This window comes from Acanthisitta chloris, unplaced genomic scaffold (assembly GCF_000695815.1).
Source record: "Acanthisitta chloris isolate BGI_N310 unplaced genomic scaffold, ASM69581v1 scaffold10441, whole genome shotgun sequence".
Lineage (NCBI taxonomy): Eukaryota > Metazoa > Chordata > Aves > Passeriformes > Acanthisittidae > Acanthisitta > Acanthisitta chloris.
Window position 1 is genome coordinate 44,195 of NW_008656518.1, and position 17,699 is coordinate 61,893.

At 41.1% G+C, this 17,699-nt stretch overlaps 1 protein-coding gene across 1 annotated transcript in view; it reads right to left on the bottom strand.

The window, feature by feature from the left end:
* TTN (titin) overlaps positions 1-17,699 on the bottom strand; it is a gene marked incomplete at its 5' end in the record, with an annotated part of 113,176 nt that overhangs the window by 28,837 nt on the left and 66,640 nt on the right. Inside the window, one exon of the mRNA XM_009084366.1 lies at positions 488-17,593. Within this exon, the coding sequence (XP_009082614.1) occupies positions 488-17,593 (17,106 nt within the window). The remainder of the gene's footprint in view (positions 1-487; positions 17,594-17,699) is intronic.

The window sequence follows — 17,699 nt, forward strand, 5'->3', positions numbered from 1 at the left end:
AGCAAGTATTTCCTTTTTATATTAACAATTACACAGGAATGCAGAATGCCATCCAAGAACATGTGTTTTTAAACAAATTTGTATCTTAGAAATATTTTAAGTAAAATGCAAACAGAATTTAAAATTCAAGCTATTAGCTCTTTTTCATTTGTAAAACCACTGACATACCAACAAAAGATCTATTTTACCATAAGTATATTTAAAACTTTTGACATTATTTTGAAGTAAACATCTAAAACAAATATTGTTTTAAGTATTTACAAATATTTTAAACAAATTTGTATCTTAGAAATATTTTAAGTAAAATGCAAACAGAATTTAAAATTCAAGCTATTAGCTCTTTTTCATTTGTAAAACCACTGACATACCAACAAAAGATCTATTTTACCATAAGTATATTTAAAACTTTTGACATTATTTTGAAGTAAACATCTAAAACAAATATTGTTTTAAGTATTTACAAATATTTTTTCATAGTTAAACATACCTGTTATTTTTGTTCCTTCCTTTGTCTCAGAAGGCACTCCAACACCATACTCATTTTCTCCAGAGACTCGGAAGTAGTAAATGGCACCTTCCTGCAAACCAGTCACTTTGTAGGACAGGCGATGGCAGTTGTTTGTCACGGTGACCCATGCTTTTTTGCTAGCTTCTCGTTTTTCAATAACATAGTTCTTTACAGGTGCTCCACCATCATTTTCAGGAGAATCCCAAGATAAAACAGCAGATTCTTTTGTTACATCTTTTGTTGCAATATTAGATGGTGGTCCAGGAGTATCAAGAACTTTGACAATTAAAGTCAAGGTAGCAGTGTTCAGGATGTTTTGCAATGTTAATGTGTATTTTCCAGAATCACTTCTTGTTGCTTTTTCAATAGTAAGAGACGTACAATTATCTGAAGTGTCAATGCTTGCTCGTGTACGGAGATCAGTGTCTGGTTTGTTCCATGTTACATTTGGGACTGGTTTGCCTCTAAAAGGAACAGTCATTGTGAATGATCCACCAGCCTTTACAATTAAAGTCTTTCGCATTTCACTGTCTATATCAAAGGCAGGTTCTTCCTCTCTTTCTTTTGCCACCTGGGGTTCTGAGGCATCACTTGGTTCACTGACACCAATTTTGTTAATGGATTTCACTCTAAAAATGTACTCAGAGCCTGATACTAATCCAGTTATGGTGTATTCTGTGCCTCTTAAATTCTGAATAGCAGTTGTCCAGTCAGTTTCATCACTTTTCTTGTATTCAACTGTGTATCCTGTTACCGGAGAACCTCCATCAAACAGCGGCTTTGTCCAACCAATTGTGATATTTGACCTTGTAGAATCCATAATCTTAGGTTTAGATGGGGGTGATGGCAAGAAGATTGGATCTTCTGCCTTAATCAAGGGTGTGGTTTCACTTGGGAGACTGAGGCCGGCAGCATTTTCTGCATAAACCCGGAATTCATATTCACATCCTTCACGGAGACCAGATGACTTCACTCTTAAATCATAAACTGGCTTTTTGTTTACACGAATCCATCTTAGGCTGGTTTTCTCACGCCTTTCAATTACATAGCCAGAGATCTCACTGCCTCCATCAGACTCAGGTCTTGCCCAGCACAGAGTTATTGAATCTTTGCTCACATTGGTGATTTCTAAAGATGTAGGTGGACTTGGAATTGTAAATGGGTCTAGGGCTTTCACAGCAACACTTTCCAGAGGCTCACCAACACCATATTTGTTAACTCCCATCACTCTGAAAATATACTCATTACCCTTCAGCAATTTTGTCACTTTACAGGATGTTGTTTTAAGCTCTCCTTCACAAAGTGTCCATGCAATTCTGCTGGTCTCACGTTTTTCTACAATATAATAATCAATATCTGCACCACCATTTTCTTGAGGGGGTCCCCATGATAAATGGCACTTTTCAGCAGTAAGGCCATTTATTTCTAATGGGCCTGCAGGTGGGCCAGGTCTATCAAGTACTTTGCAGTTAATTGCCAAAGATTTTGTTCCTGCAACATTTTGTAATGTTAGTACGTACTGTCCTGAATCACCTCGGATACAGTCCTTAATGGTTATTGCAGTAGTGTAATCTGTTGAGACTATTTCAACTCTAGCTTTTCCTTCAAGCTCTTTGCCATCTTTTGTCCATGAAATCACTGGTATTGGCCGTCCTGCAATATCAGCATTGACTTTAAACACTTCTCCAGCTTTCACAACTACAACATCCCTGAATTTGGCATCCATCATAATTCTTGGAGCTTCTACATCATCTTTTACAGTCACAGGTCCAGTTGATTCAGATGGTTGACTGAAGAGTCCAGCAGCATTCTTTGCAATCACATGGAATTCATACCGCTGGTCTTCTGTAAGTCCGCCTACATCAAAGTATGTTTCTTGCACATTAGTAAAATTACATTTTAGCCAACGACCGTCTGGTAACTCTCTGCGTTCAACAATATATCCTGTTACTTTAGCTCCACCATCATATTCTGGTTTAGTCCACTTCAGTGAGACAGATGTTCTTGTAATATTAATAACTTCTGGTTGACCAGGAGGATCACATGGGTCTCTTGCAGCAACTGGTTCACATGATTTACTGCATTTGCCTATTCCAGCAATGTTTTCTGCATACACACGATATTCATACATCAGTCCTTCATCAAGACCTGTAACTTTCATTTGTGTATCAGTTATAAGGCTCTTGTTGACTTTTGTCCAAAGAATGCTGCTTCTTTCTTTACGCTCCAAGTGATATCCTAGTACTGTACTACCACCATCATTAACTGGTACCTGCCAAGTTACAATCATGAAAGCTTTAGTTGCATGTGCCACACGAGGAGTTCCAGGTGGACCCGGAGGCTTAAATGGATACTCTGCCACAACAGAAGGAGAATTAGTGTAAGTGCTTTTCCCATAGCGGTTTTCTGCACAAATACGGAACTGATATTCAGAGCCAGTGATAAGTCGAGATACTTTAATTGATGTTCTTGCAACTGCTGCAGATACTACAGCCCATGTTGTTGTGGTAGTTTCTCTCTTCTCCACAATGTAATTGCTAATATGGCACCCACCATCATATGCTGGAGGTTTCCAAGACAGAGTTACACTATCAGCACTAACTTCATCAATATGAACATCAATTGGTGGTCCTGGTCTGTCAAGGACAACTACAGTTAAAGAAGCTGTTGTTGATCCAGCAGTATTTGAAAGATGTAATTCATAATGTCCTAGATCTTCATCTGAAGCTTCCTTGATGGACAGTGAAGTTGAAGTCTTTGATGTCTGGACATTTACCCTGGTTGTCTCTTTTAAGGGATTCCCATCCTTCTTCCAGCTAACAGCTGGAAGAGGTCTTCCTCTGAATGGAATGTCAATCTTAAGATCATCTCCAGCTTTCACAGTGAATGTGTTGAAAAGAAGCTCAACAGATGGCTGGATTTCAATATCTTTTGCAATGACTGGGACACCAAGTTCTCTTGGATCACTTTTTCCTTTTTCATTAGCAGCAATCACTCTGAAACTGTACTCTGCTCCCATGCTTAAGCCTGTTATTGTTGCTTCTAATGTTTTCACCTGTGTACATGCACTCCATTTTATACTTCCTTTAGTTTGCATTTCTACTATGTAACCAGTAATTTTACTGCCACCATCGCTCTCTGGCTTTTCCCATTTAATTGAAGCAGAGTTGCGAGTCACATCAACAAGAATGACCTTTGCAGGTGGAGAAGGTGGTTCAGACACCTTAATTGGGTCAGGTGTTTCTGCTGGTAAGCCGACCCCATATTCATTTACAGCTAGAACACGGAAGTAATAACTACATCCTTCTTGTAGTTGAGTAATCTTGAAGGAATTCTTAGTGCAGTTGTTTGTAATTGTGGCATATGCCTTTCTTGTGGATTCTCGCTTTTCAACTACATAGTTGGTAATTTTAGCTCCGCCATCAATAAGAGGTGGTTCCCAGGCTAAAGTTACAAAATCTTTCTTCACTTCTCTGATTGTTAGGTTTATAGGTGCACTAGGTGTATCAAGCACTCTGACATTAACAAAAGCTGATTTTTTGCCACAGTTGTTCTCTAAAGTAAGATTGTATCTACCACTGTCAAATCTATTGACATTGTCAATGACCAGCATTGTATAGGAACTGGTGACTTCAATCTGAGCTCGCTCACTAATTATTCCTTCTGCTTTCTCCCATTTAACTTCAGGTTCTGGTCTTCCTTTGATGGTGACGAACAGCCGCAATGTACCACTAGCACGTACAGTGACTACTTTTCTGAGATCTGCATCAAGTTCAATTTCAGGAGGTTCAATCTTGTCCTCTGCTAAGACTGCACCAGGTATAGTAGCAGGTTCTCCTACTCCTTCTGAGTTGATGGCACAGATGCGGAAGTTATACTCCTGGTTCTCTTTTAGTTTTGTCACGGTGAACTGTTTTGCTTGGAGTCCTGTTGGTGGAGTGCAGGTAGTCCATTCATCAGCGGCAGCTTCTTTTACTTCTACTACGTATCCTTTAACAGGAGCACCACCATCATAAATGGGCTTACTCCAGGCAAGGGAAACTGATGACCTGGAAGTATCTGTAACCTTTGGGTTGCTTGGTGGACCTGGTGGATATAATATATCACAAGCGCGATAGAAAATAGATGGCTCACTGGGTTCCCCTACCCCTGCAGCATTTTCAGCAGAAACTCTAAATTCATAGAAATGCCCGTCAGTAAGACCTGTCACTCTGAATCGCAAGTCTGCCAGCCTTTTCTTATTGCATTTGGTCCACCGGATGCCATCTTTGTCTCGTTTTTCAAGTATGTAACCCTCAATTTCTGCTCCCCCATTGTCTTCTGGCCGACCCCATGTTACCACCATAGAATCTTTAGTGATTGCTGAAACTTCAGGTGTTGAAGGAGGACCAGGGGGTTTGTATGGATTACGAGCCACAATTGGTTCGGATTCCAAGGGCTCTCCAATTCCATATTTATTGACTGCCATTACACGGAAAATGTACTCATTGCCAGGAAGGAGTCTGGTTACTTTATGGTTAAGAGCTTGCACGTCTGTTGCTACTTGTGTCCATGACAGCCTGCTTGTCTCTCTCTTCTCAATGATATAATGTGAGATACTAGAACCACCATCATGTAAAGGTGGACCCCATGCCAAGTAGCATTTTTCTTCAGTGACACCTGTAATCTTCAAAGGTCCTTCTGGAGGTCCTGGTCTGTCAAGCACTTTTACAGTGATTGGTATAGATTTGGTGCCACCAACATTTCTGAGGTTAAGAGTATAGTGACCTCCATCTACTCTTATACAGTCTTTGACAGTGAGAATTGTTTTCTGAATGGTAGATTTAATTTCCATTCTTGCAGTTGCTTCTTCAAGGTCCTTACCATCTTTTGACCATGTAATGTCAGGAATGGGTTTGCCATGGATATCAGCTTCAAGAACAAAGGTTTCTCCAGCATGAACAACAATGACATCTTTGTATTTAGGATCCAGTGAAGCCCCTGGTGCTTCAATTTCATCTCTGGCAGTAATGGGCCCTGTACTGTCAGATGGTTCACTCAAGCAACCTGCTGCATTTCTTGCAATTACTCTAAATTCATATCGTTGGTTTTCAACAAGACCACTTACTGTAAATTCTGTTTCCAACACATTTGTAAAGCTGGCTTTCATCCACCGACCATCTGGTAGTTCTTTCTTTTCTACAATATAACCAGTTATTTTACTTCCACCATCATATTCTGGTTTTTTCCACTTTAGCGTGATATTACTTCTTGTAACAACAATGGCCTCTGGGCGACCAGGTGGGTCACAAGGATCTCGGGCAACATACAGTTCTGATACTTTGCTGACTTTGCCAATGCCGACAATGTTTTCAGCAGAAACTCTGAACTCATATTCAAGACCTTCTTCAAGCCCATCTGTTTTATATTTGGTGTCTGCAATGAGTGACTTGTTCAGTTTTGTCCAAAGTATGCTGTTCTTATCTTTACGCTCAAGATGGTAGCCAAGAACTTTGCTTCCTCCATCATTAACTGGTTCATGCCATTGTACAATCATATGGTCCTTGGATGCTGTTGTTACAAATGGGGTTCCTGGTGGTCCAGGCACCTTGTAGGGGTATTGCACAACAACTGATTTCGAATCCAAAGAAGAGCTCTTTCCGTATCTGTTTTCGGCAAAAATCCTAAACTGGTATTCAGAGCCTGTTTTAAGCTTTGTTGCCTTTATAGTTGTTCTTGCAACAGTTGCTGACACAATGCTCCACGTGGTAGTGCTTGTGTCACGCTTTTCAACTATATAGTTGCTTATCTGACAGCCACCAGTATAAACAGGTGGATCCCATGATAAAACAACAAAGTCTACACTAACTTCATCAAAGCGGACAGGTCCTTGTGGTGGCCCAGGCTTTTCCAGTACAATTATACTCAGGTGCTCTGTTGCTGTACCTGCTGTATTTGTTGCTGTTACTGTATATTTACCGAAGTCTTCCTTGTTGCTTTCTTTAATATGTAAGATAGTGGATGTTGTTGTATCCTGAATATTCAATCTGGTTGTCTGTTTCAGTGGCTGATCATCTTTTGTCCAAGTAATAGTAGGTTTGGGTCTACCTATAAATGGTACTTCTACCTTCAGATCTTCTCCAGCTTGTACACTGTATGTATTAAACAACAGTTTGAAACTTGGCTCAAATGTCAAGTCTTTAGCTATCACAGGAATTCCAAGTGCTCTGGGATCGCTTTTGCCTTTTTCATTGTAGGCCATAACACGAAATTGATATTCCTGTCCTGGACTCAAACCAGACACCACTGCATTGCATGTTTTGGTCTCACTAACAACACTCCATTTTTCTGTTCCTTTAGGCAGCATTTCAACAACGTATCCCAAAATTCTGCTGCCTCCATCATGTTCAGGTTTCTCCCATGTCAGTGATGCACTTCTCTGAGTCACATCGGTGAGTGTTACTTTCCCAGGAGGCAGAGGTGGCTCTGAGGCTTTGACAGCATCCCTGGTTTCAACTGGAACACCAATTCCGAATTCATTTTCAGCCATAACTCGGAAGTAATAAATTGCTCCTTCTGTAAGATTTTCTACTTTAAAACTTGTCTTGCCGCACTTAGCACTTACATTTGCAAATGCCTTCCTGGTTGACTCACGCTTGTCTATTACATAGTTCTTTACCTTTGCACCACCATCAATAATGGGCGGTTCCCAAGACAATACAGCAGAATCTTTCTTTATGTCCTTTACCACTAAGTTTAGTGGTGGTCCTGGTGTGTCCAGGACTTTTACTGTAACAAATGCAGATTTAGAGCCACTGCTGTTCTCTAATTTAAGAATATACTTTCCAGCATCATTTCTATCACAGTTGTCAATTGAAAGTTGTGTGTAGTTTATGCCTTTATCAATCTGAACTTTTTCTGTGAATTCACCTTCTTCTCGGGACCATGCAATGTCAGGTGTTGGTCTTCCCCTGAATGGTATGTGAATCCTAGCAGACCCACCAGCTCTGACAACTATCCCTTTCCTTAGCTCTGAATCAATATCGAGTTCTGGAGGTTCAAGTTTGTCTTCTGGTTTAATAGTTCCAGGAACTGATGCAGGTTCTCCTACACCAAGCTTGTTGAGAGCACACACTCGCAGTTTGTATTCTTGATGTTCAGTAAGCTTTTTGATTTCAAATCGAGTGGCACGTACACCTGTCTGTGGAGTAACAAGTGACCATTCATCTTCATCTGCTTTACAGATTTCTACAAGGTATCCCTGGATTTCACAACCACCATCATAAATAGGTTTACTCCAACCAAGTGTAATTGAACTTTTGGTGGTGTCCACAACATGGGCATTTGTTGGTGGGCCAGGCTTGAACATGGGGTCACAAGCTTTAAAGTAAGGAGAAACTTGGCTTGGTTCACCCACTCCAGCAGCATTTTCAGCAGACACTCTGAATTCATATTCATGATCCTCTGTTAATCCTGTAACTCTTAATCGCAAATCTGTAATCCGGCGTTTATTGCATTTTATCCACCTGATGCCTGCTCGGTCTCTCTTTTCTACAATGTAACCTACAATTTCACTACCTCCATCACTATCTGGACGGTTCCAGCAGACAGTCATAGAATCCTTTGTGATGTTGGTAATTTCTAAGGCCTTTGGTGGTCCAGGAACCACAAATGGATTTTTCATCATTACTGGCACAGATTCTAATGGCTCACCAACCCCATATTTGTTAACTGCCATAATACGGAAGATATATTCATTTCCTTCCAAGAGTTTTGTTACTTTCAGCATTGTAGGTAAAACCTCTGAAGCAACCACAGTCCACGCCAGGCGACTAGTTTCTCTCTTCTCTACAATGTAATGAGAAATATCACTGCCACCATCATGAAGAGGAGGAGCCCATGCCAATGCACATTTTTCAGCTGTAACTCCTGTCACTTGGACTGGGCCCTCTGGAGGTCCTGGCCTGTCCAGTACTTTTACATTTACTGGTACCGTCTTTGTTCCTGCAACATTAGAGGCTTCTAAAATGTACTGTCCACCATCAACTCTAATAGCATCTTTTACAATTATTAATGCACTGAAATCTGTGTTCTTTATTTCATATCTAGCAGTGTCCTCAAGCTCTTTATCTCCTTTGTACCACTTAATGGTTGGTAGGGGCTTCCCATGAACATCAGCCTCAAGTCTGAATGTTTCACCAGCATTTACAACAATTGTGTCTTTGTACTTTGGATCCATTGAAATTCGTGGAAGTTCAACTTCATCCCTTGCTGTTATTGGTCCTGTACTGTCAGAAGGTTTGCTTATTGCACCTGCAGCATTCTTTGCAATTACTCTAAATTCATATCTTTGGTCTTCAGTAAGCCCTGTTACAGTGAACTGAGTTTCAAGGATATTTGTGAAGCTAGCTTTCATCCAGCGACCATCTGGTAAGTCACGTTTCTCTACAATATAACCAGTGATCTTACTTCCACCATCGTATTCTGGTTTGGTCCACTGTAGTGTAATAGAGCTTCTTTTTATTATTACAGCTTCTGGACGACCTGGAGGATCACATGGATCACGAGCTACATAGCACTCAGAAACTTTACTTGTTCTGCCTACACCAACAATATTTTCTGCAGAAACACGAAACTCATATTCAATTCCTTCTTCAAGGTTATTTGTCTTAAAACTTGTGTCATGAATAATAGTCTTGTTCACTTTAGTCCATAAAATGCTGTTTTTCTCCTTTCTCTCAAGATGGTATCCCAACACTCTACTGCCACCATCATTTATGGGTTCATGCCACTGTACAACCATGGAGTCTTTTGTAACTGTTGTCACAAATGGTGTGCCGGGAGGTCCTGGTTCCTTGTAGGGGTACTGTGCTACAACTGGTGCAGAATCCAATCCAAAACTCTGCCCATACCTGTTCTCAGCAAATATTCTGAACTGGTATTCTGTACCAGTTTTCAGTTTAGTCACCTTCAGTGTAGTTCTTGCAACAGTAGCCGAAACTGTTTCCCATACAGTGGTTGTTGTATCTCTCTTGTGAACAACATAGTTGGTGATTTGACAGCCACCTGTGTATGCTGGGGGATTCCATGATAGGGTAATACTTTCCGCACTTATTTCATCAAACTTCACAGGCCCTGCTGGAGGGTCAGGTTTGTCTAGAGTTATAATTTCAACAGAGGCAGACTTTTGCCCAACAACATTAGCCACAGTGATTTCATAACTGCCACTGTCCTCTTTGCAAGTTTCCTTAAGATTCAATATAGTGAGATCAGTCAAATCACTAACATTGACTCTTGTTGTTTGCCTTAATGGCTGGCCATCTTTTACCCAGGTAACAGTTGGTTTAGGTCGACCTGCAATTGGTATTTCTACTTTCAGATCTTGTCCCACTTGAACACTATAACTGTGAAAAGCAGGTCTTACATCAGGTTCAATCACCAGGTCTTTGGCAACTATTGGAACTGCAAGTGCTCTAGGATCACTCTTACCCTTTTCATTTACAGCCATTACTCTGAAAAGATATTCTTCCCCTTGAGTCAGGTTAGTAATAACCGCTTCAAGTGTTTTTACCCGAGCACACTCTGACCATTTCTCACTACCCTTTGCTTGCATTTCAACAATATATTGTATGATTTTGCTACCACCATCATGTTCAGGTTTTGCCCAGCTTAGTGAGACACTGTTTCTCGTGACGTCGTCCACTGTTATTTTCCCAGGAGGCTGTGGAACTTCAGCAACTTTAACTGGGTCACTGGTTTCTGCAGGGAGGCCAATTCCATATTCATTCTCAGCACAGATTCTAAAGAAGTAATAGCAGCCCTCTTGAAGTTGATCTACTTTCCACGAAGTCTTGTGGCAGTTTGTTACAACAGCTGCATATGCCTTTCTTGTTGCTTCACGCTTTTCAATAATGTAATTCTTTATTTTTGCTCCACCATCCAAGAGAGGAGGCTCCCATGAAAGTGAAACAGAGTCTTTAGTGATCTCTCTGATTTTTAAATTAACAGGTGCACTTGGGGTATCCAGTACTCTTACACTGACAAAGGCAGTCTTTGTTCCACTGCTGTTTTCTAAGGTCAGAGTATACTTTCCAGTATCAAATCTGTTAACATTGTCTAGAACAAGGGAAGTAAAGCTGCTAGTGGTATCAATAATAGCTGCTTCTCTGATCTCACCATCCATTTTACCCCATTTTACTTCAGGTGTTGGACGACCTCTGATGGGAACAAACAGTCTTAAGGAACCTCCTGCCCTCACATTTACAATCTTCCTTAATTCCATGTCAAGGTCAAGGTCTGGTGCCTCCATCTTTTCTTCTACAATAACAGAACCAGGAACATCTGCATGTTCTCCAACTCCTGCTTTATTAACTGCACATATGCGGAATTTATATTCATGTTTTTCCGCTAATTTTTCTACTTCCATGTGAGTGTTCTTAATTCCAGTTGGAGGGGTACAAATTGCCCATTCACCATCACTTACATCACATTTTTCCACAATGTATCCCTGAATTTCAGAGCCACCGTCATAGATAGGTTTACCCCATGATAGAAACACTGAAGATCTTGTAACATCCACAACTTTAGGATTATTGGGTGGACCTGGCTTGAAAATAGGATCACACGCTTTGTAGTAAGTGGATGGTGGGCTTGGTTCACTAAGACCAGCAGCATTTTCAGCTGAAACTCTGTACTCATAATCATGATTTTCTATAAGACCAGTCACTCTGTATCGCAGTTCACTTATCAGGCGTTTGTTACATCTTGTCCAGCGGATACCTTCCTTGTCTCGTTTTTCAAGAACATAGCCTAGGATTTCACTTCCACCATCTGAGGCTGGCCTTTCCCATACAACTATCATAGAATCCTTGGTAACAGCTGTGACTTCTGGTGCCTTCGGTGGAAGTGGCACTACAAATGGGTTCTTTGCGAGTACTGGTTCAGACTCAAGAGGTTCACCAACACCATATTTATTTACCGCCATGATGCGGAAAACATACTCATTTCCCTCTAAAAGTTTTGTAACTTTGCAGTTTAGGGTTTGCACATTTGAATCAATGATGGTCCACACTAAGCGACTGGTTTCCCTTTTTTCTACAACATAATGTGAAATATCACTACCACCGTCTTGTAGAGGAGGTTTCCATGACAGTGTGCATTTTTCAGAAGTAACACCAGTAATCTCAACGGGTCCTTCTGGTGGTCCAGGTCTATCAAGAACTTTGACATTAACAGGAACCTTCTTTTCACCTGCAACATTCTTTGCCAGTAGTACATATTGACCACTGTCAACTCTAGTGGCTTCCTTCACACTAAGGCTTGTTGCAAAATCGGTACTCTTTATTTCCATACGAGCAGTGCTTGTCAGCTCACGATCACCTTTTAACCACTGAATGGAAGGTATTGGTTTGCCATGAACATCAGCATCAAGCTTGAATGACTCACCAGCATGCAGTACAATAGTGTCTTTGTATTTTGGATCCATACTTATATGAGGTGGTTCTACTTCATCTCTTGCTGTAATTGCCCCTGAGCTCTCAGATGGTTCACTGAATACACCTGCAGCATTTCGTGCTATAACACGGAACTCATATCTCTGGTTTTCAACTAGACCAGTTACTTCAAACTGAGTATCAATGACATTTGTAAAGCTTGCTTTCATCCAACGGCCATCAGGTAATTCCTTCTTTTCAACAACATAGCCTGTGATCTTACTTCCACCATCATATATAGGTTTCTTCCATTGAAGTGTTACTGAGCTTCTTGTGACAATTATAGGTTCTGGACGACTTGGAGGGTCACATGGGTCGTGTGCAGTATAGCATTCAGATCCTCTACTTGCCTTTCCAATGCCCACTATGTTTTCTGCATAGACTCTGAACTCATATTCAAGACCTTCTTCAAGGCCCGTTGTCTTAAATTTGGTATCTGCTATAGGTGTTTTATTCAGTTTAGTCCATAGAATACTGTTTCTTTCTTTGCGCTCCAAATGATACCCAATGATCCTGCTACCGCCATCATTGACTGGTTCATTCCATTGTACCACCATGCTGTCTTTTGAGACATTTGTTACAAAAGGTGTTCCAGGTGGGCCAGGAACTTTAAATGGGTATTGAGCTATGATTGACTCTGAAGTGAGATAAGTACTCTTCCCATATCTGTTCTCAGCTGCAATTCTGAACTGATATTCACAGCCAGTCTTTAAACGAGATGCTTTTATAGTTGTTCTTGCAACAGTAGCTGACACAATGTGCCAAGTTGTGGTGGAAGTATCTCTTCTCTCTACAATGTAATTATTGATAGAGCTACCACCATCATACTTGGGTGGTTCCCAGGAAATGGTGATACTGTCTGCTGTTACTTCATCTATTTTTACTGGTCCTGTTGGAGGTCCTGGTTTGTCAAGGACAACAATATTTAGGTTCTCAGTTGCTTCACCAGCAGAATTTGTAAGTTTAACTAAATATGTCCCTACATCTTCTCTGCATGCTTCTTTTATTGTTAACACTGTGTTATTTTCTGAACTTTCTGCGTTTACTCTCGTAGTCTGTTTCAATGCCACATTATCTTTATGCCAAAACACTGCTGGTTTGGGTCGACCAACAAAAGGAACATCAACCTTTAAGTCCTCACCTGCTAGGACACTGAAAGTGGTAAATAGTAGTTTGAAAGCTGGTGGAATCACAAGATCTTTTGCAACAACTGGTATACCCAGCTGGCGAGGATCACTGATACCTTTCTCATTCTGAGCTGAAACACGGAAGGTGTATTCTTCACCTTGGATCAATCCTGTGATAGTGGCTTCAGTAACTTTCACTGTAGCACAAGTTGACCACTTTTCACTGCCTTTGCTTTGCATTTCTACAATGTAGCCCAGAATTCGGCTGCCACCATCATGTTCAGGTTTTTCCCAAGATAAGGAAACACTATTTCTTGTCACATCCACCAAAGTTATTTTCCCTGGTGGAAGTGGTCTTTCTGATACTTTTACAGATTCTGAAGTTTCAACTGGAAGGCCTATTCCATACTCATTTTCAGCTAGGACTCTGAAGTAGTAGTTGCAGCCTTCTTGCAGTGAATCAACTTTCCAGCTGGTCTTGTGGCAATTGGCATTAACAGTTGAATAAGCTTTTCTTGTCGATTCCCGTTTTTCAACAATGTAATTTTTTATTTTAGCACCACCATCTATGAGAGGAGGCTCCCATGTAAGTGTAACTGAAGATTTTGTAACTTCTTTTATTTTCAAATCTTGAGGTGCGCCTGGGGTATCAAGAACTCTGACATTCACAAATGCTGACTTACTACCTGAGCTGTTTTCAATTGTCAGTATGTATTTCCCACTATCAAATCTATTTACGTTTTCAACAACAAGCAAAGTATAAGAGCTTGTTGATTCAATGCTCGCTCTATCCAAAGATTCCCCATGTTCTCTTGTCCATTTTACTTCTGGTGCTGGTCTTCCTTTAATTGGGACAAAGAGCCTTAGAGTGCAGCAGGCTCTAATAGTGACAACTTTACGTAGTTCTGCATCAAGTTCAATTTCTGGAGGTAGCATTCTTTCTTCAGCTTTTGGAGTCCCAGGAACAAGAGCAGGTTCTCCAAGGCCTTCAGAGTTCATAGCATATATCCGTATTTTATACTCTTGATTTTCTTTTAGGTCAGTGATGGTAAAAGAAGTGGCCTTTAGACCTATTGGTGGAGTTACAATCTTCCACTCATCTTCTTCAGGTAGTGCAATCTCAACCATGTAACCTGTGATCTCTGAACCACCATCATATATTGGTTTGTTCCACGCTATTGTAATTGAGGACTTGCTGCTATCCAAAACACGAGGATTACCTGGGGGACCAGGCTTAAATACAGTATCACAAGCTTTATAGAATGGACTGGTTGGGCTTGGTTCACTGACTCCAGCAGCATTTTCAGCCATGACTCTGTATTCATATTCATGGCCTTCTGTCAGTCCAGACACTTTATAACGTAAGTCAGTAACAACCTTTTTGTTACATTTCATCCATCGTAGACCAGTCCTGTCTCGACGTTCCACAATATAGTTAGTTATTGGGCTCCCACCATCAGAATCAGGATGGCCCCAACAGACAACCATAGAATCCTTTGTGATTGCTGTAACTTCAGGTGTTTTAGGTGGATCAGGTGGCACATATGGATTTACTGCAAGAACAGGCTCTGATTCCAGAGGCTCACCAACTCCATATTTGTTAACAGCCATAACTCGGAACACGTACTCATTGCCCTTCAACAACTTAGTAACCTTCACTTTCAACACTGGAACTTCTGTGGCTACAGCTGTCCATGCCAATCTACTGGTTTCACGTTTTTCAACCACATAATGGTCAATCTTTGCCCCTCCGTCATCCAGTGGAGGTAGCCATGACAGCACACACTTTTCTGCAGTGACTTCAGACACAGCCAAAGGCCCTTCTGGGGGACCAGGTCTATCAAGAACTTTAACATTGAAGATATGTTTGGCAAAGCCACCAGGATTTGTTGCGGTAAGTGTATAAGCACCACCGTCTCTTCTTAAGGAATCTTTGTTGGTAAGAACAGTGGAGAAATCTGCTATTTTTATTTCTAATTTTGCTGTGTCTTCAAGCTCTTTTTCTCCCTTTGTCCATGTCATAGTCGGTGGAGGGCGACCTGAAACATCAGCCTCAAGTTTAAAGACTTCACCTGCTTTCAGCACTATGGTATCTTTGTATTTAGCATCCACCTTTATCCTTGGTGCTTCAATGTCATCTCTACAAGTGATTGCATCTGATGGCTCAGAGGGCTGACTGACAGCTCCACCAGCATTCCTAGCAATCACACGGAATTCATAGGCAGCATCTTCTGTCAAACCACTAACAGTGAATTCAGTCTCCAGTATATTGCTGAAATTAGCCTTCAGCCAACGGCCATTGGGAAGGTCTCTTTTTTCAACAGTGTAGCCAGTTATCTTAAAACCTCCATTATATTCTGGTTTAGTCCACTTCAGTGTAACTGCACGTCTTGTAATGTTGAGAGGTATCGGCTTACCAGGTGGATCTATTGGGTCCAGGGCAAACACAGGCTCAGATGGCTTGCTTGGCTTACTCTTCCCAGCCAGATTTTGTGCTATAACACGGAATTCATATGCAATGCCATCAGTAAGTCCAGATGATTTAAAGATATTGCCTGATACCAGCATTTTACTTACAGTCTGCCAAAGAATGCTGTTTCGCTCTTTTCTTTCAATATGATATCCCAGAATTGGGCTTCCACCATCAGTAACTGGCTCATTCCAGCTAATGGTCATGGCTTCTTTGGTGACTGCAATCACCTGAGGAGTGCCAGGAGGCCCAGGTACCTTAAATGGGAAGTTGGCAACTACAGATGCTGAAGTAATGCCTGGGCCAATTCCATATCTGTTCTGAGCTTTAACACGGAACTGATACTCAACTCCAGTGGTAAGACGAACAGCTTTAAATGTTGTACGTATCACTGTGGTTGCCAATTCAGTCCATGTAGTACTGTCAGTTTGACGCATTTCTACAACATAGTTACTTATTGGTACACCACCATCATTCAAAGGAGGCTCCCAGGAGAATGTTAGGAAATCAGATGAAATTTCATCAAATTTGATTGGTCCAGTAGGAGGTCCAGGTATGTCATGAACCTGAACTGTGATTACTTCACTAACTTCTCCAACAATATTTTTAGCTGACAGTGGATATTGACCGCTATCACTACGAATACATTCGTTGATGGTTAGTATAGTTGCAGTTGCAGTATTTTCATAATTTACCCTTTGTGTTTGCTTAAGTATCTGGTCTTCTTTCTTCCAAGTCACAGTAGGCCTTGGACGACCAAGTACAGGGATTTCAATCTTGATATTGTCACCAGCCTTGGCAATAACCGTTTTCTGGTAGATACCACGGAGGTCAAACTCTGGTAGCATCATTTGCTCCTTGATAATAACTGGCCTGCTTTCTCTTGGGGCACTTCTTCCAGCACTGTTAACTGCCATAACCTGGAAAGTATACTCTTCATTTTCAGTTAGGTTCTTGACCACACAGTCCAGAGTTTTTACAGTGGTGATGTGTGCCCACTGGTTAGTTCCTTTTCTCTGCGCTTCTATTACATACCCAGTGATCTTGCTGCCACCATCATGTTCTGGTTTTGGCCAAGCCAAGCTAACTGAGTTCCGTGTTACATCCATAATATTAAGGCTCTCAGGTGGGGATGGTGCCTCAGAAGCTCTTACTGGTTCTGCAGTTTCAGCTGGTTCACCAATACCATACTCATTTTCAGCCAGTACTCTGAAATAGTATTCACACCCCTCAGCCAAATTAGGAACCCTGAAGGAACACTTCTGGCAGTTGGTTGTGACTGTTGCATATGCTTTCCTAGTTGATTCACGTTTCTCGACAATATAGTTTGTTATACGTGAACCTCCATCTACCAGAGGCATATCCCATTGGAGGGTGATACTGTCTTTGGTTATTTCTCTAGGTTTAAGGTTTATTGGTGGACCTGGTGTATCCAAGACTTTTACATTTACAAAGCCAGTCTTCTTACCAGCAGCATTTTCAAGAGTCATTACGTATTTTCCTGCATCATATCTGGTGCACTCTGTGACAATCAAGAGTGTGAAAGAGTCGGTATTTTCAATACTGGCACGCCCTTTGAGTGAAACATCATCTTTTGTCCATGTAACTTCTGGAGTTGGACGCCCTTTAATTGGTACAAAAATGCGAATAGTTAATCCGGCTCTAACTACAAGTGTTCTTCTTAGCTCAGCATCTAACTCAAAGTCAGGAATCTCTTCTCGGTCTTTGATTTCCACACTTGGAATTATTGCTGGTTCACCGACACCTGCAGCATTCATGGCAAAGATTCTGAAATTATATTTGGCTCCTGTCTGCAGGTGAGCTACAACAAACTGAGTGATTCTCAAAGCAGTCCCTGTAGTATCTTTTACCCATTCATCTTCTCCTTCTTTTTGATGCTCTACTATATAGCCAGTGATGTCTAGACCACCATCATAGTGAGGCTTGCCCCAGGCTAAAGATGCACTTGTCTTTGTCGTATCAGTTACTCTTGGATTTGCAGGTGGACCTGGTGGGTCTGAAAAGCAAGGAAAAGATAAAACATTATGTTATGGAGGAGGTCACTCATGTTGTCTGAATGTACTCCTCACTCATCCCACCAACTCCTAAGAAAGAAAAGACAC